At 50.1% G+C, this 23434-nt stretch overlaps 1 protein-coding gene across 1 annotated transcript in view; it reads right to left on the bottom strand.

Moving 5' to 3' along the window:
- Positions 1–257: 257 nt before the first annotated feature.
- The window catches only part of CLTC (clathrin heavy chain), a 90836-nt gene continuing 67659 nt past the window's right edge, over positions 258–23434 (bottom strand). The window contains exons 15-32 of the mRNA XM_056864882.1: positions 23250–23375; positions 22609–22751; positions 19849–20083; positions 18970–19092; positions 18736–18881; positions 17154–17337; positions 15899–16091; positions 14200–14357; positions 13638–13802; positions 12723–12830; positions 12447–12614; positions 10800–10949; positions 8796–8927; positions 7902–8012; positions 7219–7389; positions 6672–6893; positions 1149–1224; positions 258–527 (exon numbers count right to left, since the gene is read on the bottom strand). Coding sequence (XP_056720860.1) covers positions 403–527; positions 1149–1224; positions 6672–6893; positions 7219–7389; positions 7902–8012; positions 8796–8927; positions 10800–10949; positions 12447–12614; positions 12723–12830; positions 13638–13802; positions 14200–14357; positions 15899–16091; positions 17154–17337; positions 18736–18881; positions 18970–19092; positions 19849–20083; positions 22609–22751; positions 23250–23375 — 2736 coding nt within the window. The 3' untranslated portion in view covers positions 258–402. The remainder of the gene's footprint in view (positions 528–1148; positions 1225–6671; positions 6894–7218; positions 7390–7901; positions 8013–8795; positions 8928–10799; positions 10950–12446; positions 12615–12722; positions 12831–13637; positions 13803–14199; positions 14358–15898; positions 16092–17153; positions 17338–18735; positions 18882–18969; positions 19093–19848; positions 20084–22608; positions 22752–23249; positions 23376–23434) is intronic.

Here is a 23434-nt window from a genome sequence, read left to right as displayed (position 1 = left end):
AAGCTGCGCATATACACTGAACTTAAAGAGATTCAATAATAGAGTTTAAACGTTACAGAGTGCAAATTGGAATCGTCACAAAAGACCGGGTTTAATGTCAAGAAGCAGTCTTGCAAATAAACCAAACCCAAAACACAACAAAACAAAAAACAAAAAAAGGAAAGAAAGCCCACTTGGAACATTGGAAAGTGTTCCCATTTGGGGGGGGAGGGTGTTCTAAGTGGCATGGAATGTGAAAAAAGGATTACACTAAGTGGGATCCAAAGAGCTTGTACGGGGGGGGGGAAAACAAAACAACAGTCCTTCATGAAGTAGGGTTACAAGGACACAAAGCTTTTCCCTGTTGAGTTGGGGGGACGGTGGCGGTTCAACAATGATGCTCACTCCAGACAGACTTGCTCCTTACATGGTGTACCCAAAGCCGGGCTGAGGCTGCCCGTAGGGAGGCGCAGTGTAGCCGTAGCCAAAAGGTGCTTGTGGGGGGACCGCGACGCTGGGCCCGGCCGTCAACATGAGCTGCGGCTGACCTGGAGAAAGGAGAAACAATGGCACATGATCAGCGGCCGAAACAGTCTTGATAACTGAAGGTGATCAGCAGCAAGGGATGACAGAAAGCGTGAGCACTGAAGGGAAGAGCTGGACACGTTTCAGATAACGCTGGCTCAGCTCTAGCTAAGGAGGCGGCAGCTTCTCCTGCGATGGAAGGAAGAACGCCTATTGGGTAGTCTTGCTTGTAACCCAGTTAGGGTACCTCTTTAATTTACCATTAACTTGTAGCCAATCCGGTGGTTAAAAAGCTACCACCCCCTCCCTCATTCTGCCCCACAAGAATTCGCGGCAGGATGCTCCCTGCCTCAGAGAAGAGGGTGGCCATCGTAAGAACATAAGAAAGGCCCTGCTGGATCAGACCAAGGCCCATCAAGTCCAGCAGTCTGTTCAAGCAGTGGCCAATCAGGGGCCTCTAGGAAGCCCACAAACAACTGCAACAGCGCCATCCTGCCTGTGTTCCACAGCACCTAATATAATAGGCATGCCCTGTTGACCTGTAAACCCCCTTTAAAAAAAAAAAGCAAACCCCAGATCCACGGCATAACTGTGCAAGAAAGCCCCTTCAGAATCTGGTTGCCAAAGAAGCAGCAGGTCATTACCATAAACGATGGGCTGCGTCTCTGTCGCCTGCTCCTCCTCTTTCCTCAGCGACTCTGAGGCGTCCAACTTATCCACCTAGGAAGACAGAAGAGCCCCAGAAATTAGACAAACCATGCTCCCACCGCTCACATCCTATGTCGTCTGGCAGAGAAGTGGAAAAGCCTTCAGTGGGTGTGAAACACGGTCAAAGACAGGCGGCCACTGACAAAAGGTGTTTTTTTTGGGGGGGGGGAGTGGAGTTAATGGCGGGACTGCTGTGAGGACCGTTCACCCCCCCCAACACTTGCAAAAAATGGTGCAAGGAGGGGCCTTGGAAGCCGCCCCCTCCGTGCTGGAAGCTTGGCATTCAACAGGTCCAGCTTGGGGTGGGGTTTAGCATCGAGAAGACCCAAGAAACTGGGTTTCCCTCTGTAGATCTCCGGCGCCGTCTTCATGCACCACCATTTTAACTGGCTCTGTGCAGTTTGCTCACTGGCCTGGCTCAACAGACGCAGCCAGCGCGGTGAGCATTACAGGACCCTTATGCTGCAAGCTCGGTGTGTGGGGAGGCTCTGGCCTGGCTGAAATCTTAAGATGGGTTCTAGACCCTCGCAGAACACTGCCCAGGTCAAGCTTCTGACTGCCTTCGCTTGGCCATTTCCTTAGCATGGCGGGTTAACCCACAAGTGCCGCTGAGGGGTTTTCTGGCGCTCCTGCCTGAAAGGAGGAGGAGGGTTGCAGGTCCTGGGCATTTGCTTAGGATCGGGCCTCCTGCCTGCCTCCCCAGACAAGTAGATTAGGGGCAAAAGCCACTTTGACGCATGGCCAGAGGGTGTTCTACGTGAGCAGTGCGCACGCTCACTGTGCACTTGACGGGCTGCACGTTTGCCAAAGAGCTGGGCTGCCGCTGCTTATTTAAAGCAATATGCAGAGACTCCACTAAAGGCCTGTATCAAGTGTCACTTTGGGAAAGATGTCCAACTGTCACTTGTGCCCTGCTTCAGAATCCCTTTCCATTTGTGCGGTGGGAGTGAAAGGGACAGCTCCAGAGAGACCAGGAGGTCTCTTGACTGCCACAGCAGCTCCACCCAAGTCTGCCTCTCCAGAGGGGAAGGCAACATCCTGATATTCCTTTCCTCGGGAACCAGGGTACAGAGGATTCTCATACAGCTGAAATCCTTCTCTTCCACCAGCTGGCCCTCCAATGCTTTTAGAAGGGCCAAAAGCTAAGATGAACTGGAGCCTGGTGGCGCCTGTACAACTAACCATCCTCTTCTAGCACAAGAGCCCCTCGTCTTCAGGTGCCGCGAGTGGATGAACAACTAAGGATCCCAGCCAGAATCAAACCTCGTCAGCCTCTAAGGTGCCACAGGAGTTCAGCTCATTTCAGGAACGCCAGTCCCTCTTTCAGGGCACAAAAATAAGGAGCACCTTGGCATTTCTTTGCAAGCCACGCCAGTCCAGAGAGGAAAAGTGTGGAGCATGAGCCACAGAGCCAGGCATGCAGCTTGCCCACAACCACAGCCTCTGATCAGCTGGCTGCAACATACAAACACATGAAGCTGCTTTAACACTGAATCAGACCATCGGCCCATCGAGGTCAGTACTGTCCACTCAAGACTGGCAGTGACTCTCCAGAGACTCAGGGGGAGGTCTTTCACACCACCTGCTCCTTTGGATCCTTTTAACTGGGGAAGCCAGGGATATAAACTGGGGACCTTCTGCATGTAAAGCAAACGCTCTGCCATTGAGTCCTCCCCCTCCAAGAGAGGGTCCCAAACCAAAACCAGGGGTGAGGAGAACAGGGCACACTCCTGGGCAAGTGCCAGTATTCAGAGTCATCCCTTGGCAAGCTTCTGTATCCTCTGGGCAGATCCTGCCCGTGTGCCATTCCAACACTGCCTTTCCAGCTCAGGATCATCAGAAACAAGGCAGAACAAGCTGGGAACGTTTTGAGGTGCTGAAGCAGACCCAGACAGAGGTGCGCATCGCAGAGGAACGCAAGCTAAGCAAAGAGGAAGAGCTGCTATGCAGCTGGTCAGCTGGCAGCTTACAAAACCTAGCCAATTTCTGTACTGTTCCAATGGCTCTTAAAAAAAAAAACATACAAGGGTTTAGAACACTCCATGAATGAATGCAAGCTTGTCTAAAGGAGAAGGGGGCCGAGAGAAGGTGCTCTTTATTGACACAAACCACACTGTTTGATGCCCCGCTGACAGGTTTATTAAAGTGCATACAACTGCATTTTAAAAAGGCTTTTCCACAGAGACTGCGATAAAGCTGCAGAAGGAAAAAAAAGTAGAACAAAAAAGAAGAAAGAATCACATGCGGTCAATGTTAATATTTTTTGGTGTTTCATGTGCATGGAAAAAAGGCAAAAGAACTGAAGCAAGGAGTGAGGCTGGAGATGGCGGCCAACCAGGCTCCCCTCCCCGAAAAAGATCACGGCACACAGCAGCACCCCCCCCACAGCCCTCCCCCACAGCAATGCTCTGCAGCTCCAGGGAAAGTGAGATGTACATCACAATGACTGTTGAACATGCTCAGTTCAGGAAAAGCAAACACTGCAGTTCGTGTACCTTTTTCCACACACCATACTCTCACCATGGCCAATGCCTAGCTGCTGGAGGATGTCCACGCCCAACACGTTTGACGCAGGCTTGCCGGCGGCTCCAGGGGCTGTCGAGGGGGAAACTGGCCGGGGGCCAACGAGAGAAAGCTGTATGCTAGTCGGCTTTTTGGGGGGGGTTGGGGGGGGATCTCCCCAGCTGACTTCCATGGGATGGCCTTAAGTTTCCCAAGGTGTCCATCAGCCCAAACAAGCTGAACTTTGGAGAGTCTTGTGCCTTAACTCTGGTTTAGGATGAAGCGCCAGGAATTCAAGGTGGGAAAGGAGTGACCAGAGTAAATGGGCCCAAGAAACTGGCCTTGGTTTGGGGTAAAGGGGGCGGGGGGGGAGCCAGCTGGAACCACAAGAGCCCGGCGCCTGTTCAAACGCGAGAGACCAACCTCAAAGCAGCTGGCATTTGGGCTTTTGCCTACAGTCAGCGAGAGACATTAGTAAGACTCACAAGATCAGACACTGGATCACAGCCCTTGGCAGGGAGGTAAAAAGAGGCTATTGCGTGGAGAACCCAATCACCGCCCTTGCCACGCTTCAGGGCAGTACCATTAATGGCTGCGCTGCAGACACAGCTGCAATTTCTTTCAAGCACCCTTGTGTGCAGGATTCGACCTCGCCTCGCCGTTTCTCGGGCAAACTGTGATCCAACTGATCGCTTCTGACCTTCCTGCCGAGTTGATTAGCCAATTAGTACCTACTTGTTTGGTCCTACGGCTATATGACTATGGTTTTAAACTTGCAGAGGCTTTAGTGAGATATTTGTTGGGGGAAGGGGGCGCGGGCGGGGAGAAAGCAGCAGCAGCAGTGTAGTAAAAAGGTAGGAAAGAGAAAACTCATGCAGATTTCCTTAGACTTAGGGTCTCCAGACTTAAAGATGGAAAAAGAACCAACTTTCACCTTTTCCTTTATTGCATCAACCTGCAAAGGAATTCAGAAGGTGCAGCTTAGAGGAAAAAAATCAAACTCCACACTGAGCATGTTTTTAAAAAATGGTAGAATCGGCAAAGAGTGAGGGAAGAAAAAAGTTAAAAACCAAACAGCACGTTGGAAGTATTGGCTGCAGAAAGCCAATTTGGGCTTCATATTCCGAGGCTGCTCAGCTGGCTATTTTCATGTTTACATGGAGTATGGGCCTGTGGGATTTGGGTATTAGCAAAAAAATAAAATAAAAAGTAGGTTATTAAAGCGTAGACTGTTTTCAGTTCCACAATTCCCCAGCGGTTAGTTACCAAGGCTGTTGTCAAGATTATTTTGCAGAACTCTCCATGCAAGGGGTGGAGATTCCCTCTTTAACTTCCTGTTTCTGAAGGAGGCAGTCCGAGGATGTAATCCAAAATTCCACGCAGTCTTAGATGACCACCTACTCTCTTGGCCTCAGTCACCCTACACTACGCATGGTCAATCACCTTGTGCTTCCTATGGTTCTCTCATGGAAGAAAATAAGTGTCTGGCAGAGACAAACCGAATGAAACAGATGCTCAATCACGTGGCTGCTACTTCATTAAATTGCAGAGTTTTTAAACTAGAAGTCAGGCGACAGTTGAATTTTTTCAAAGAAGGTTTTCACTGTTTCTATCACAAGCTCATCGCGGTGACAGACACAAGTTTCAGGACATCTCCAACACAGAGCGCTCCTACTGCAAGCCAAGAAACATGCCTATCCAACTTCTACCATCTATTGGCACCACTGTGGGAGATGTTCAGCCACTTCCCAAGCAGCATCTTAACACTGGGGAACAATCACATGGCAAAGGGAGTCAAAGCTACCTAGAACTGAGCAAGCAAGGAGGACCACTGCATGGCAGCAGGAAGGGAAGAGTCCCAGGTTCAAGTCTTGACTCAGTCCCCCAATGGTACAGTTTTGCTGCAAGGACTGCAGAGAGATTCTGCAAAACGCTTAAAAACTCGGTTGAATCTCCCCAATTTTTCCACTAGTAAAATACAGAGGAGGGAGTCCCATCTGACCACCTACAGGGCTTTGTTGGTGATCATGAGACCAGCATGGACAAAATGTGAGTCGGGGGACTGAAGTATGGATGAAAACAGAGAGAGCAAACAAACAAAAAAACTGTCTAAACCCATCTCATTAAATGTCAAGGTAGAGAAGTTGACAGGAAACTGGTCAATCCTATATTCCCTTTTCTGAACGCAGTCACCTGGACGCACTGCGGTAAATCCGAAACCTGTTTGCGGCACGGAGAAGCTGGAGACAATCAGCCTGGCAGAGAGCCGATTGAGTAGCTGCAGCAAGATACGTTACTGCACTAACTGCCATCGGCATAGGGCCACATAAAGCTTCAGGATGGCGCGGACCTCTGCATTAGACAGAAACTGATGAGTTGCAACCCCAACAGCACAGCACCGACTTATGTTCCCAGAAGATGTTGGGCTGGACAGACGCGAGATGGAAATGGGGAGTCACCAGGGTTGCTGGACTCAGGTGACGTGCCAATATGAGGGCAGGCCAGAAGATGGTCTTTCAGGGATGCAGCTCGGTGAGCAAACCGCTCTCATCACTGACTGGCTTTGGGGTCTGGGGCTTTGACAGCGGAACTTGCTGCTAGATTTCTAAGTGACAGCAGCACTCCATTTCTAGGCTCTCCGCAGCAGCTAAAGGAGCCCTTCTGTGGCCAAGGGTTGTCTGGCATTAATCTAACACTAACAGTGTCCTTATTTATCAGCTGTGACAGTGCTGTTATCAGAACCTGCTCTGCGGGCATCTGGTTCTCTGCTTCCTGAAAGCGGTCTTCCTCAGTTGGGTCCAGAACGAGGAGTGCAAATGGGACAGAGACAGACACTCAATAACGGCAACACTGGTGTTAGTAGCACAAACACAACAGAGGTGTATCAGACAAACAGGACAGTGAGCAGCTAATGGGGAGGGCCGTGGGCTTACTGGGAGGGGGGCTCGGGCCATTACCTTGGTCAAGTATTCCTTCATGACCTGAATGAAGTAGGGCATGGCAAAGTCCATGATGTTGTGCCTCCAGGCAGTCTCCAAGACCACGTCCGGTCGGAGAAGGTCGTAGCAAGTGAAGAGGCAGGCTCCAAAACACTCCCTCTTGCCCTCCTGCAGGAACCACTGCAAGAGCTCCTCCGCCAGCTCTGTGTCTTTGGACTCGGAAGCGTACTGCATGGCGTCCTGGCACGGGGAGAGGGAGCAGAAAGCACATCAGTGAAGGTGGATAAGTGCCCGCTACGCAAAGGTGCCCTGCTGCTCCGAGGATAAACAGCGCCTCACTCTGGGGGAGGGGAGGCCTGCAAGAGGTCTCCAAGCGTGGCCCAAAAACCCGAGTTGGAGGCCTATGAGCGAGGGCGAAAGGATGAGCCTCCTTTTCAGGTACAGCTGGGCAACAACAGAACTCGACGCCAACTGCAGCAGGCTTCCCAAGCAGGAGGACTTCTCTCCCCCTCTCCCTGCCCACTGCCCCTTCCCAACGATTCTGCTAAGCCTTTGAGGCCATTACCTTGTATAGCCTGTCCTTCTTGCAGAGCTCCACGCTTTGCTTCCAGCGATTGTTGCCTTTGAAGAGGTAAGCGGCGATCCTCCGGAACTCAATCAGTTCATGTTTCTCCAAGCGCTGAGCGAGTGAGATGTTGTCAAAGTTGTCATAGGCATCTATCGATGTCCTGAGCGCCTTGGGAAGAGGCACAAGTCAGCGCTTTATTTATTTATTTGTTTTTGTTACAATGTAGTACCCTGCCCTCCCCGGCCAAGACCGGGCTCAGAGCGGCTTACAGGTCAGTAATAACCTATTTAATCAACAAAACCATTAAAACAGCATTTAAAATAGCCCTAAAAGTTATAAAAACCAATTATCCAAAAACTACTTAGGTGCCTCTAGGTGTAAAAAGTTTTAACTAGGCAAGCAGATGGATTAACGGTGTGGGCTGGGAGGCCAGCAATCTTATATAGGAAACCGTAGCTGGCCTCAACCATAAACCTGGCGGCCTATGGGCAAGTGAACCACGTTCGCTTCAAATCCTGTACTGGGGGGGGCATCTGGGCATGTGCCTCCAACTTTGAGCTGCCGTTTTTTATGGGGGGGGGTTTCCATTAAAAGCTTGCTAAACTCAAGAGTTTTGCTACACAAAACTAAGACTGGCCGTCCCAAGTACACCAACTCTCATTCTGAAGCAAACACCTTACCTGGTAGTCTTCTTCTGTTATGAAGAGGTTGTTCAGAGATTCATTCACCGATTTGTTGTTGTGGTTCTGAACTGAACGCAAGTAGGGTTTCACTAGTGGAAGTTGTTTAACCTGTAAAACAGAACAAGACTGTGTACTGCTTTCCCCATCAACGCAAACAGATATTACCGCTGCCGTTGACTTGGTTGACCAAATGGCCTTTAAAGCACAGGCATATCCAAAACAGTGTCGGTGGCATCCTGAGTCTTGAAGGACATGGCCCTCAGGAGAGGCGCCAGAGGAACACAGGCTGTCACCCAAGCCAGGAGACAGCAAGCATCATGCCCACTGTCTTCCACAGTTACTCCAGCCTTGGGGCTTTGATTTCAACAGAAGTTCTTCTCAGTTAGGAGAGATTCTTCACATGTCTTTACAGACCCAATTCACAGACTGCAGAAGGGCCAGGGTGCCAAGCAGCCGCACAGCAACCTTGGCACTGGACCCAAGTTCAATGGAAGCCCTTTATGCGACACAGCGACTCTTGGAAGTGAAGAGGGTCTTTAAAGAAGCTTATGATAAAGCAAGTGAAAAGTTTCACTGGGGTGCCCGAGCAAGGGGAACAACCGAAGAAGCTCTTGGGATCATGACCGATATTGCTTAACACAGGTGGCTTGCCCTCTGTTCTGTGTTAAAGGAACCCCAGGATTATGGGCAGGGAGGAGATGGAAAGAGGAGGCAGCCTTTCGTTTGAGCGTCAAACGTTAGTGGTGTACACCTTTGTGGTGCACTACTCTCCGTTCTCTGAACGGCTTTGCATCTTGGCCTGACAAGAGTGAAGCGCCACCAGCCACTCACTGGGGGGAACACAAGAAGTCAGGGAGGCTCCTCGGACAGCTGCGGACAGGCGCTTAATACCTTGCTAAAGAAGTTGACTGCACGGGTGTGGTCAAGTCGAGGAGAGAGCACCATCAGCAGGTCGTTCAGCAGCAGCGGTTTAAACTCCAAATAGAACTGGATCGCTTTGTAATACAGTTCCACGTTGGCCACCTATGGCAGAAACAATCATTGCTCTTACATAGTTGCAAAGACTGAAGAATGCTAGACAACACAGTTCCCGCCACAAAGCCACGGCTGGCTCCCGCACCACATCAATAGGGCCTTTGTCATATAGGAACTTCCCCTACGTGCAGCTGGTGGCGGGGGGGCAGGGAGAGCTACTGGTGTAGGAAATGCTCACACTATACACTTCTGAGGCAGTACGAGGTACAGCCACAGGAAAACAGCTGTGCAATGCACGCCAAAAAGAGTAAAAAGCAGTGAATGAGTCAGCACACCCTCAACTCGGAAGGCCTTTGCACGTCTCTAAATGGGTCCCAGTTGTTCTCACTGTGAGGGGATTCCCAGAATCGCTAGTGGCAGACATCACATCTGGCCAAACTGGCTAAGAACCAAAAACAGCCACACTTTTTGCACCTTTGCCACATATGACTCCAGAAGCCACTGCGCCTGGTCGTTTGGCATCTCTCGTTGTGCCCTGGCTATTCCAGTGCATCTGATGGGCTTCCAGTTCTGCTCTAGAGATTAGCAAGTATTCTTGGCCTGTTCCTCAAACAGAAGGTGCAGGCTTGCGTGTAAGCCATCACCCTTGACCCCCCCAAAACGCCTCTGTGTGGCAAACCACATCCTGTGGGCATCCCTCTGCAACTTTCCAGCCCTATCCTCCTCAGCGGCCAAATGAGCCGCCTGTCCACTAGCCATGCTCCAGGCAGAGCAGCTGTCCAGCTCTCTTTCTACCCTACGCTGTGGCAAAGGCGGGCAGAAATTATTCTGACCAAGCAACTTAAAAACACTGTAGAGCAGTGGTTCCCAAACTGTGCTCCACGGAGCACTTGGTGCTCCGCGAAACATCTAGTGCTCTGTGAAGAGATCAGAAAGAAAAATACTACTGTCATTATATGGGTGCTAGGTGAAAATTAGTGCTCTGTGACAAATTTCTCTCATGAAAAGTGCTCCATGACTCAACATGTTTGGGAACCGCTGCTGTAAACTAACTGTACCTGAACAAGAACCCTTTACTGTGGCTGTAGAGATAGTAAGGATCAGAACTGAGGACCTTCTCCCACCTGAAGGGAGGGGCTTAAGTTAGCACCACCCTGTAACGAGTAGGCAGTATGGAAGCCAGTTTGGGTCACCCCCTCCACTAAGAAAAGACACACTACAGTGCAGACCAGCAGCAGTATTCTTTGGAACAACAGCCAACTGTGACTTTCCACTGCCTGTATTTCATAGCTGATCCCCATATGGGAAGTGGGTCTTTAATAAACAACAACTAAGCAGGGACTCAAAGCAAGGTGCATCTCTAGCATGCCGCCGTTGTCCATTCCATGTCCAGACTGCTTCCTAACCAAGCTTCCAGAGCTGTTTACAACATCTCAGAACAAACGTAATAAATCACACAACATAAAGTATTAGTTAAAACGATCCAACAAAATCCAAGATCAAGGCTGTGAATAGTGGTTCACAGTTCCCCCTGAGGGAGTGGATGTGTTTGAGCTAGTGTTGGGAAATCAAGGTGACCTGTGCAAAGACTGGAACAAGAGTGGGACACGTTTGCCCCTCTGGAGGGGACAGGCTTTGTCCAGATGGCTGTGCCTGTGGAGCAAAGGAAGGGGGGCTATCCCAGCTCTGGATACTCTCCCTCTAGTGATAGAGAAAACAGTGTTGCACTCACCTGTAACTGTTGTTCATTGAATGGTCTTCTGTGCAGGCACATATGGGAACTATGCATGCTCAGGCCAGCCTGTACATGCACAGTTCCCATGTGGGACTGCACAGAAGCCACGAAGATGAACTTTAGATTTCCCATCTGAGCCTGAAATGAGTAATAAAGCCTGTGAGAGTTATCAAAGAAGGCGGTACCTTAGTGATGATATCTTTGAACTGTCCTTCTTTCCATGCATCTGTTGGGTGGTTCATCATTGTAATTATGGCGTTGTCATATTCTTCGTACTTGTCGTACAGGAAGACCAACTCTGCCCAAAGATGTGCTTGTTCAGCTGCCCTTAGCACCTAGCGAACAAACAAAATAGGGTCTGGGTTGTCACAACAGCCTAGTCCCAAGTAGTTGCCAACGGTACCCAGAAAGATCTGGGAGGTTCCAGCAAGGACCTTCCTCCTGTTTGTCCCCACCACTCGTGAGTTGTGATGTATGGCACCCCTTATCCATTATGTTTGATTTAGATTTCACGGCCAATTAACAGACCTTTCATGAATTTGCCTTTGCCGTTATCCTGAGGCAAGGAATTCTGCACAGTGTGAAGCCGGCCCGTGAATCTAGTACCAACTGGACAGCCAACCTGACAGAACACTACATTTGATTCTGGCCCATCACCTTCAACACTTAGGATGGGGATCCAACGTTTCTACACTATTTACTTATAATTTATTTATTATATTTGTAAATAGCTCTCCCCCCGCCAAAGTGGGGCTCAGGGCAGTTTACAATACAATCATGGTAAAATACACCTCTCAATCAATAAAAGCCACAACAATAAAATTAACCCAGATAAAATTTTGTAGGTCAAATCTAAAAACAATGGCGCCTAAACTTCCGCTAACAGCAGAACCGTCCTCTGCTGCAAGTAATGGATGCCAGCAGAATGCTAGAAGAATGGACATGCTGGATGCCACCCATTAGTCAAAGAGGATCCCCCAAAGGCTTTGGCTCGTTGGAAAAACCTCTGCTTTGCATGCCAAAGGTCCCTAGGTCCAATCCCTGGCATGTCCAGTTAAAAGGTCTAGGCAGTAGGTGGTGAGAAAGACCCCTGGAGAGCAACTGCCAGTCTGAGATTCATCACTGACTCCGCATTGGCACTGAGTTAAGAGAGCCCAGCCTGCTTATAGCATTTCAACAAGTGTTTTGTGGTATTGTGCGCAGTCTACGGTTTTAACAGTTAGAAGATTATTGTAGCATGTTTTTATTGCTTTTAATTGTTTTATTGATTACATTTATATTGAACTTATGTTAGATATTTATGGTCGTTACCCACCCTGAGCCTGGCCTTGGTCAGGGTGGGCAGGCTATAAATTTAATTAATAAATAAATAAAATAACCACCAAGGGCGTAACACAAACATAGCTGCGGCTACTTGACTGGCTCTTAATTGTGACTAGCAGAAATACATCTTGCTTGGGCATATTTAATGAAAAATCCTGGTAGGAGGTGCACAAGCCTTTATCATTCGTCTGAAGCAGTGAGTCTACTCCATGGGCACTATAAGACTGACCTTCACAATCCCGTTTGTACTGCGCTGTCACGCAAAGGGAGTTCCGTGCAACATATGCGGGCATTAGTAGGCCAATCCTGTAAGGGTGATTCAACTGACAGGTAGCAACTGGCCCAAGGTCACCCACAGCGAAGGGCACAACTGAGTGGGGGATTTAAAACGCCACCTCCGCTCTTGCACTGGATCTCAGCCTTTAAGCCTCCGTGAACACAGAATTGGAGGGCTGGCTAGACACAGCTGCATCCATCTTTCAACACTGCCACCACTTGGAAAGTGTTACCTTAGGAATATTGACTCTGGACCAAAACAGCTCTAAGTGCTCTCTCATCTTCTGAGGCTTGAATTTTGAGTAGAGGATGGCCAGTTCTGTGAACATCCCCATGTGGGCTCGCTCCAGCCCCAGTGCAGCTTCCAACATGGTTATCAACTCCTCAAAGTAGCCACGGTCCTAAGGGAAGGAGAGACAAGAGAGAGAGATGGGTACATAATTTAAAACCCAGCAACAAACAGCCACTTCCTGAAAGCGGGAAAAGGCACACCCCAGACTCTCCCTTACCTGGTAATAGTTGATCAGCTCCTCCAGTTCATCTGCGTGCACCACAATGTGAAGGCCGCACATTTGGGCCAGGCGGAACTCCTTCCCATCAACACACGCAAAGCAAACCTGAAAAGACACACAGATCTTCGTGCTGGTAAGAGCTGAAAAGGAGGAAGCCTCCACTCCTCTAATCCGCTTTTAACTTTAAACCCCTCCACAACGGCCTATTGAATCAGGATTTAAGAAATCCCCTTTTCACATTATTCTCAAAGCTTAAGAGCAACCAGGCACAGGCTGCCAAGGCAATGGAGGAAGCGACCTCTCTGGATCGGACCAGGACTCCACATTACTCAATGGTGCTCCCAACAGCAGATTATCAGAGGCCGTAGCCTGCTCTCAGCTACAGCATAAGGGCTCTGGCCATCCCATTCATGCCTAGCAGCTGTACACAGAGGCTCTATTTGCTTGTAACAGTATTAATAGACCTATACTCCCGTCATTATTATATTAACAGTATTAATAGACCTATACTCCCGTCACTGGGAAGGGCCTTGACTCAGTGGTACAGCATCTGCTTAGCATGCAGAAGGTCCCAGGTTCAGTCCCCAGTATATCCAGTTAAATGGAATAGGCAGGTAGGGGATGTGAAAGACCCCTGCCTGAGACCCTGGAGAGCCGCTGCCGGTCTGAGTAGACAATATTGACTTTGATGGCCCAAGGGTCTGATTCAGTATAAGGCAGCTTCATGTGCCCAATTGATCTCCAAAAGCGCCCGAGCTCATGCCCCACCACACCTGGTGGCAGCGAGTACAAGCTGACTCAAAAGGCCCACCTCCTTCCATGTTCATGTGCCCAAACGATCTCTAAAAGCGCCCTAGCTCATGCCCCACCACGCCTGATGGCAGCGATTACAAGCTGCCCCAAAAGGCCCACCTCCTTCCATGTCCGAGTGCTGTTCGCTTTCCGAGCACCGTCGACTGCCGCTTGGTACTCGCCAAGGTGAACCAGTGTAGACGCTAAGCGGCCAAAGTTGGATACGTTGTTGTACAGCAGTTTGGCGGCATCGTACATCTTCTCCTCGTAGCAGCGGTCGCCGACCTAGGGAGGCAAGTGTTTTGTTCTCTTGAAAACGCCGTCTCCAATTCCATCCGCTCAACTGAGATTAAGCACTATTTAGCATCACAGAGAACTGGAAAAATGCATTACAGAGGCTGGCCAATTTCTTAAAGAGGGTTGTTTACATTGCATCCCTTCACAGATACGTGCAGTGAATGTTGCCATAAATGAAAGTACCTCCATCTCCATAAATGCATTCTGAGGGAAGATTTTCTCCACTCAGTAAAACCTCGAAGTTGCCAACGTTAGTGTCTCTTTCCAGTAGGCTGCACAGCCAGCAGGCAGCAAACCAGCAGCCCCTCCAAGCCCTGCAAAGAGCCAGACCCCAGCCCAAGAGGCCCGCAGATATTCCCATCGATAACACGGCAGAAGCACTCACTTGCTGAATATGGGCATTGTTGGGTCCATTGATGAATTCTTCCAGCTCGGCTAAGCGGTTGGTCTTAGCGAGGGCGAAAATGAGTTCGGTCTCCACGTAAGACTCCCGGGCCTTCCTGCGGGCCATCTGCAGATACTTCACCAGCTCTTCCCAGTTCCCTAGGCAGGGACAAAGAGGCAGCTTAGGTCACGTGGCATGAGAGATCCATGTTCGCTCAGTTGCGGAAACATACTACAAGACAGGGAACTTTCTGCTTCATAGCCATGACTTCAAAACCAGCCTCGGCAGGCTTATCCACAACAGGGAATGCCTCTTAATCCCCCCCACCGGGAGAGGGGGAGATGCTACAGCATGTACAACATCGGCAAAAGCCAAGGGATGAGCCAACAGAGTACTGATTAATTTGTACTTAGGCTCTGGCTGTGTGTGTAGAGTTCTGTCAGAGCCAAACAGTCACCCTTTCTTACTGCACAGAACACAAGCTTCCCAAAACTGAAAAAAATCGGGTCAGCCGAACAATCTGCTGCTTTGTAGTACGCTCCTTATACTGAGCGACTCTGTTCACACATCTGGTATAGGATAAAATGCACTCCACCGTGAACTTGGGTCCCTTTCCACTGCGGGGAAGGGGGGGGGGACGGGACATGATGTTTCAAAGAGGAACCTGGCCCCCCAAAATGAAGGGGGACACACATCCTAAATGATGCTATTTTGGGGAGGGGATATTAAGTGGGGACCTCCAACAGGAAGCTGAAAAAGGCAAGGCCATCAGTGTTCAACTACAGTTCTCTCACCCTTACTTTGGGGGGGGGGGCATCCTTAGCAAAAAGAAAACAGTCGAGGCTTCAAAAGCTCTGTGTGCGAGACACCTGCTTCTCATACTGAGGGGCACCGTAAAAGCTCCTGACCTTGCCCGTCCACCAGGAAGGAGGGGGAAAGGAGAGAAAAATCCTTCTTTCCCCTGCCCCTGTAAAGCGTTCCCCACTCAGGAGCAGAGCGCAAAGCTGATCAGGTTTCTATCTGCTGTAGCCAGCTCCTTCTATTACCCCTCTTGTATTCATGATTTGGTGTGCCAGAGAATGGAAAGAGCAGAACACCCCCCAGCCCCCCAGTTCCTATCAAGGCTTTTCCTTCCCCCAGTATGCCGGATCAGAGAAGTCTCACCTGAGCATGGTGAGGAAAAGGTTGCCAGCTATCTCTGTGCAAGGCACAATGCCACCTCATGTTCAAGAACCACTGGGAAGCTAGGATGGCCAAGAAGCCAAAAGAAGAGCTGGATACTCTGAAGCACTCAGCCCCAGCCGATCATCCATTGATATTACAGCTGTTCTGTGGCAAAAGATGTAGTAAGGGACTTGGGAACTTTCCTAGATAACAGAGAAGATGGATTTGCTATTTGGGTAGATTTTGTTGTATTTTAATGGAGACGAGGACATCTTGCTGCTCTTTGCAGAAGCTACTTCCATTGTTCCAGTGAGCTGGGAATGCAGGGCAGATACGGACAACACAAGGCGTTTACCTTGTACAGAATGGAAGTCAAGGTAGCACACGCACCTAAAGCCTTCTAGAAGTCCTTGTCACCAAAACTATTGATAAAAAATCCCATAGGGAGGAGTAAGGCTAAAACGATCCTGCCTAGACACTCATCAGCTCCTGCAAAGGTCGTTCAGAAGCTAGAAGATGGAACCCCGAGCCCTACCGCTGGCGTTAGCAGCCTGGACAACTTCCATGTACGACGAAGGGTCATCTGCTTTGATGTAGGAGTCAATCGCTTCCTTCACCATCCCTTTCTGAAGCTGAGCCTTGGCCAGCTGGCTCCATACGGCCGGCTCGTTGCAGCGCTCGGCAAACTCATATGCTCGGTCCAGGTTTCCGATGTGCTCAATCAGAACCTAGGATCACAGAGGAGACAGTCACCGTTAAGGCCCCGAAGCAGGGATAATCTGCTAAGTGTACAATGCTACAAGGAGGAAATCTAGATCAAGCATTGCCGACACACCTAGATAGTACAATGAGGCAGGCAGAAGCAACAGGCACCTTTGGCGGAGCACCGCAATAGGGTCTCTTTAACCTAGCATTTCTCAACCTTTTTACCCTTGCGGAACCCTTGAAATAATATTCATGTCTCAGGGAACACCTACATATGATTAGCCTATTCATCACTATCACCAGCATGGTATAGTGGTTAAGAACAGTGGTTTGGAGAGGTGGACTCTGATCTGGAGAACCGGGTTTGATTCCCCACTCATCCACACGAGCGGTGGAGGCTAATCTGGTGAACTGGGTTTGTTTCCCTGCTCCTGCACATGAAGCCAGCTGGGTGACCTTAGGGCTAGTCACAGTTCTCTTAAAGATCTCACAGCCCCACCTACCTGACTAGGTGTCTGTTATGGGGAGGGGAAGGGAAGGTGATTGTAAGCCGGTTAGATTCTCCCTTGATAGAGAAAGTTGGCATATAAAAACCAATTCTTATTCTTCTTGTAGAATCCCTAGCAATTTATCATGGAACCCTGGTTGAGAAACGCTGCTCTAACCTGTAAGAAGTGGGCCATGCAAACTAAAATCCTTTTCTGTTGTTGATAACTGTCGGGCCCTTCAGGCTCCCTAGGAAATGCTCGACCTTGCCATCTCTTTTGCCAGGACTGGTTCCTGCCAAGGATTTCTGAGGTGGACTGAGAACAGACAGACAGGCCTCAAGGGAAGCTTTAGGCAGTCAAGATGCCTGCCTGGATGGCCCAGCACCATTTTCTACAAAAGGACGGCGGGACTGGAGGGAGACAATGCGCAGCCTTAGCAACTAAGCTGGAGGTGAGGCTAGGTCCCTACTGCTTGGAAGAAAGGGAGGATGGCAAGCAATAGCAGCACCCATGGGCACCATGTGCAAGGCAAAGAAGGCTGGTGCTTTGTGCCACTAGAAGATCATCTGCCCCAAAAACTTGGAATCCAGGCATTACCTGCACCGCGGAGGTGTTGACGTCAAACTTCCTAAAGATAGCAAAGGCCTCCTCGAAAAGCTCATTGCTGATTGCAATGTTGGCGATATCAGGAGCATCGTAGTTGTCCAGGCGATTGATATACTCCATGACACGGGTACGATCGGCCTTGATTGCTGTCAGGATAAGCAGGTTCTGCAGGTTCCTAAGGAAGCAGAAGAGAAAGGAATGGATCATCAGCCGTAGTTCCAAATGTCCCCGGTTCAGCGTTTGGTGCCTCAGGTGGCAAGACTGAGCTGGTGTTGGTCATAAATAGAAGAACCACTGCTGAGACTCTGTACAGGGCAGCTGTGTATGTCCCGTATTCCCCAAAATAACTATGCACGCACAGGATGTGCCCTGTAAGGAGCAAACATGCGTATCTGAACCTTAATGAAGACCCTGGATAGGCAGCAAACGGTTACAAATTGAGCAAACTTACAACATAGGTTTTGGAGTTTCAAGCAATCTGCATAATTTATGCTGCCTGTGCCAGTCATGTGAGGCTATTACAGTGCAATGAAGCTCTACCTTCAGGTTTCACGTCCTCTCTAACTTCTGGGATCCTGTCAAACATTTCCCTACAACCATGACAGCTAGAAACTTCATGAGAGCAAAATATTTTTTCAGGAAGCTGAACAAGTGTGCCTTGACCACATTCTATGGCCTGCCTTTATTTCCACAGAAGCCTTGGCAAACACACAGCCCCCAGCTTATATCACATCCAGCCACCAGTACTGGGCCAAGGCTTGATGTTACTTGCTCGAAAGGAGCCAACGCTGTCAGAACACAAGTGGGAAACGTTTCGGAGCATCAGGAGTTCCACCACGGGCTACTTCAGTGTACTAAGCTTCCAAACAAAGTCCGTCTTTTCGTATTACTAGTGATCTATCCATTCAACTATGAGGGACACTAACTGTTAACCCCTGGGTAGTGCTGAGGATTCGAAGGTTTTGAGGGGTAGTGGGAGAGAGAGAGAGAGAGAAGTTTTAGAATACGCACGGACTGTGGACCAGGCTTCTCTGGGCTTGACTGTAGCACTGCATAAGCCAAGCTCACACTAAACAAAAATCTAAAAAAATACAATTGTCTAAACTGTCCACTGCAGGGATAGGTGAGCAAACTGTCTTCCAGAAAAGCTAACCTATTATGACTAATAATAGGGAGCCAGCATGGTGTAGTGGTTAAGAGCGGCAGACCCCAATCTGGAGAACCGGGTTTGTTTCCCCACTCCTACACACGAAGCCTGCTGGGTGACCTTGGGCCAGTCACAGTTCTCTCCGAACTTTGTCAGCCCCACCTACCTCACAGGGTGCCTGTTGTGGGGAGGGGAAGAGAAGCCGACTGTGAGCTGCTTTGAGATGCCTTAAGGTAGAGAAAAGAGGGGTATAAAAACCAACTCTTCCTCTTCTTCTAAATCCTCTCATTAAGAAATCTCTGGTTACCTGCCAAGGTATCCCAGGACTGCCCAGAAGAGTCTGAAAACTCTCTAGAGTACCACATACATACTATAAGTAGTATTGAGGGAGGAAGGAAGGACAGCAGACAAAGACACTATACCAACCTGTGTTCACTGAACACAGAATTATCCAGAACAATTTTCTCCAGCAACTCAATCAGCTCATTAGGAAGGTCAGCGGTCATGAAAGCCTTGACGGTGACAGACACTTCTTCAGGGTCCTGAGTCTCCGACAGCGCCGTCTGCACAACCTACAAGCACAAGAGGCAGGCAGTGGGCACCCTTTCTGCTTTCAAGCTGGACCTACCCGCATCCCTGAAGAAGGCTGGGAAACAATACCTGGTCGATCAGCGGTCTTCGGTAAGGGTTGCTTTCCAGTAGCACACTGGCCCACAGCTCGGGGTCCTTGCGGCGCACCAAGTAACGGGAGAGGCTCTTGAAGAGGGAATTCTCATTGCATACCTGAAAAACCAGGGACAGAGAATATGTTACGGTTCAAACTGGCATTTTGGTGTCCCTGGAGACAACGATGAAGCTTTGCCCCAAATCTGGTCTGGAGAGAAGAATGCTGGACTGGTGTAGGAGGCTTGGTCACCTGGGCCACAGCTTTGGGCAAGCTGGCCCCTTGACCCAAGTTCCCAAGTTACGTTAATGAGAACAGCACTAACATCCTGACCCAAAGAGAGCAATCAAGCTGATAAGGACTCCAAGCCACACACTTAAAGCACTTTACAGCTACATAGTGCTGACTCCAACGCACAATACAACTGGCCAGTTTAACTGCAGTCTCAGTAATTTATATTGTTACGCAGAAATTACAGTGCTGGGATACTAGGCCACTCAAGACCATGTTTTTAACCAAAAATAAGCACCAACTTTTATCTCCATGCAAGTTTGAATGTACTTATTCCTGCAACCCACAAAGACACTTAGGGGTAAACCAACCACTGCATAGCACAGAATAGTCACACAGGACTGTGAATTTGGGAGCAGGGGGAAAAGAGAGGCACGGTCATACAGCTATCCTACACTGGTACAGGGAAATGCCCCAGAGGAATTCTATAGGGCAAAATAAAAATGTGACAGGCACGAACAAAAAACTTGTGCAAGAATACTGGTTTGCCTCTACTCAAAAACTGCAGAGCAAAAGCCTGATTTTGTGCATTTGAAGTGTGATCCTTGGACTCCATCTCAGATATTCCCCAAATCTATGCTCACATTAATAAGCTCCAGGTCACACTGGCCCCGCTCATAAGCCACGCACGCCAGATGAGGGTCTCTCTTCTCACAGTACTTCCCCACCACACGGCTGTCATAGTAGGGGTTCTCACGCAGAAACCTTTCAGGGTTGTTGTTGCTGTCTATGTAGATCTTGGCTAGGGCGTTGTGCGTAGCTGGCTCCTCACAGCCCTCATGAATTCTGGCTTCTAGCCACGGAAGGAGGAGCTTCAACCTAAACAAGAGAACACAGACTTGAGTTGGGCTGAGAGTTCGGAGAGAACTGGGTCAGTTCAGAAAACAGATGCCCTCTTACGCCCGTGCATTGCCGTCCTTTGGAAAGGTGGGTTCACATGAACACATGAAGCTGCCTTATACTGAATCAGACCCTTGGTCCATCAAAGTCAGTATTGTCTTCTCAGAAAGGCAGAGGCTCTCCAGGGTCTCAGGCAGGGGTCTTTCCCATCACCTACCAGCCTAGTCCCTTTCACTGGAGATGCCGGGGATTGAACCTGGGACCTTCTGCATGCCAAGCAGAGGCTCTACCACTGAGCCACAACCTGTCCCCAAAAAAATTACAGGGGAAGGAAAGTGTGGAATACATGCTAGTCAAGTACACATGAACACATGAAGCTGCCTGTGAGGACTTTGGACTGTGTCCCTGGGTTCCACCCTAGGCGTGGCACTCACTGTCCGCTCGAGAGGAGCTTCCTCGGCCTCAGACCACTCAGCAGGCGAGTCTGAGCTGTCCTCACCTGCTGTGTCAGCCAGCGTGTCAGCCTGCAGAGCTTACTCCAGCCACTGCCGCTCACTCGTCTCTGGCTCTCTCCTCCTTGGCCTCTGCTCTCTCTCCCCTTATCTACCTTCGCCCCTGCCCCCTCCCACCTTATAAGTGGGCGGCCCTACTTCCGGCTCCGCCCCGCCTGTTCCCCGGTGGAAGTGTGGGCCGTGGCTCACGAAGGCTGCCCCTCCGCACTCGCCCCCCGCCTGGGGGCCCCAGTTGAGCCTGGCCTCCCGGCTGGGACCCACCCTTTCTTAGCTGGCCCGTGGCTGCTAGCCCGTCGGGCCCACGCTCGCCTCTTCCCTGAGGCAGGGGCCGCCGTCCGCCAGGATCTCCAGCTGCGTCGCGCTCCCCCACCCCCGCACCGCCGCGTCCCGCGCCTCCACGCCCCTCCACTGATGCGGCCGGCAGGGCTGAGGCGTTTTGCCTGCCTGTGGCCTCCATTCCGGCACCGGTCGCCAAGGCGGCCGCTCCCCAACCTCGCGCCGCCCTCGTGGGCCCGAGACACCGGCCCAGTCCTGTGCCTTGCTGGGAGCTGCCGTGCCTCGCCCTCCGCTGGTCTGGAGGTGAGTGGGGCCGTGGGAGGCTCGTCGGGGGGGTTTCCCAGCGGAGTTCTGGGTCGGGGCTTGAAGGCGACCCAGGACGCTGCCATATACTGAATCAGACCCTTGGTCCATCAAAGTCAGTACTGTCTACTCAGACTGGAGATACCAGGGATTGAACCTGGGACCTTCTGCAGATGCCAAGCAGATGAGCCACAGCCCCTCCCCAGAAACTTCAAAGCCCTCAGTGTGCCAGACTGTGGGGGCTGGGCTCAACCCCTGCTTAATGTCTGCCTCTGTTTCCCCATCTGGAAAACAGCAGGATGTTCTGAGTTCAAACTGAAATACTGTGTCTGCTCTCCAAAGTACACAAGACAAACGAGGTCAAGGGAAATGCCTCCCTAACATTTAACAGCAGGATGACCACACGGAGACTATGCAAGTCTCAGCTCCAGCAGCTGGAAGGCTCAGGTTCAGAAGTGCCCCGGCTCAAGCCTCTCCACACACTCACCAGCCCCAGTCAAGCAGTATTGCTCTTGCTCTTGGCTCCACCACATCAGTCTGTTGGATCACTGAGCACATACAAACACCAAGGAATGCGTCAACCCATTTTGTTCTTGGTTCAGGTATTCAGACGACCCAAAGCAACTCAAAACTGCATTTCCTTCAGTTACTATTAGTTTTGAAATGTAGCAGAGAGAGTATTTGATCAAAAGAGTTTCCGTCTAAACATTAGGAAGAACTTTCTAACAGAGCGGTTCCTCAGGAGGAACAGGCTTGGCCATCTTCTGGGCATAGAGTAGGGGCCACTGGGTGTGTGTGTGTGTGGGGAGGTAGTTGTGAATTTCCTACATTGTGCAGGAGGTTGGACTAGATAATCCTGGGGAGGGGCCATGGCTCAGAGGTAGAGCACTGGCTTGGCATGCAGAAGGTCCCAGGTTCAATCCCCGGCATCTCCAGTTAAAGGGACTAGGCAAGTAGGTGATGTGAAAGACCCCTGCCTGAGACCCCGGAGAGCCGCTGCCGGTCTGAGTAGACAATACTGACTTTGATCAACCACGGGTCTGATTCAACCTGTGTTCATGTGTGGTCCCTACCAATTCTATGACCTAATTCATGATCCAAGAGCTCTTTCCACAGTGATGCTCACTCAGTGCTTGTGAGCCACCTGTGGCTCTTCTGAGCCCCATTCCCCAGTGTGGCACCTTCCTCGTTTCAGGAAAGTGGGTAAGGCACTTGCCCAGTGGGGCTTGAGGCTGGCAGGTGGTTCCCAGCTTGAAACAGCTGTCACCGGAAGAATGGGTAAGCTGTGAGTCCCCTTGAGGTACAGGCCTCATGCCAGGGATGGAAGTAAATGTGGCTCATCCGGTGGATGGCAATTGGAACTCTCCTAGAGACTCGAACAGTAATACAATTCCAGTAGGTCAGAGGGAGTACCTGTTTCTTTTTTCTACTTCAGCAACAAGCTCGTCTGTGGAGAACTGCCCTCTCACAACTAAGATCAGGCTCTTTATGACATCTTCAGAACAATCGACATCAAGCAAGCCCCCAATGACCACAGGCAGACGGCTCGGGTTCACCTACGGCAAGAAGATAGTGGGGAGAAACCATAAAGCACAACCGTAAGAGGGACTTACTCAGCTTTCCACTCCACAGTCAAGTGTTATCGAAGTGAGAAATGAGCTTTTTCCAGCACAGGTGAGTGAAGAGGCTGCAATCCTAGAGGCAGTTTTGCAGCAGCCTCCAACATCTTGCTAGACAGTAATTTCACTAAAGACAGGCCAACCACACCAGGTATGGGTCCTCCATCACCTTTAGTAGGTGCACACACAGAAAAAAAGAGCATGCTTTTAAGGTATGTAGCAGACATCTGCAATTAATCAAAGCACTACTATGCACCATCTGTTGAGACCATCTTTAAACCTGGAGCAATGATTAGCCTGGGAATTAATGTGGCTGTAAGCTGCTGCACCCATTGCATAGCTACAGTTCACATGATTGCTTGGAAAACACAGCAGGTGACACAATCAAGGAGTTTAGAATTGCCTCTAACCGGGAAATAATCACTAGATTCTCACCTTTTGCACGTAAATTTCAATGTATTTTTGTAGGTTGTTTCTATACAAGTAGAGCACCAGGTCATGGACAAAGTCAAAGCGGTCACACACAATAATCAGTGGGAGCTGGTCGGTCAGTTTCGCTTCCTGAGGGGGCGAAAAAGAGGAGAAAGCATTTTTCCCATGAGTAATTCCTACATTCCAAA

This window comes from Euleptes europaea, chromosome 19, assembly GCF_029931775.1.
Source record: "Euleptes europaea isolate rEulEur1 chromosome 19, rEulEur1.hap1, whole genome shotgun sequence".
NCBI classification, from domain to species: domain Eukaryota; kingdom Metazoa; phylum Chordata; class Lepidosauria; order Squamata; family Sphaerodactylidae; genus Euleptes; species Euleptes europaea.
This window is presented reverse-complemented; position numbering and strand designations above follow the sequence as displayed.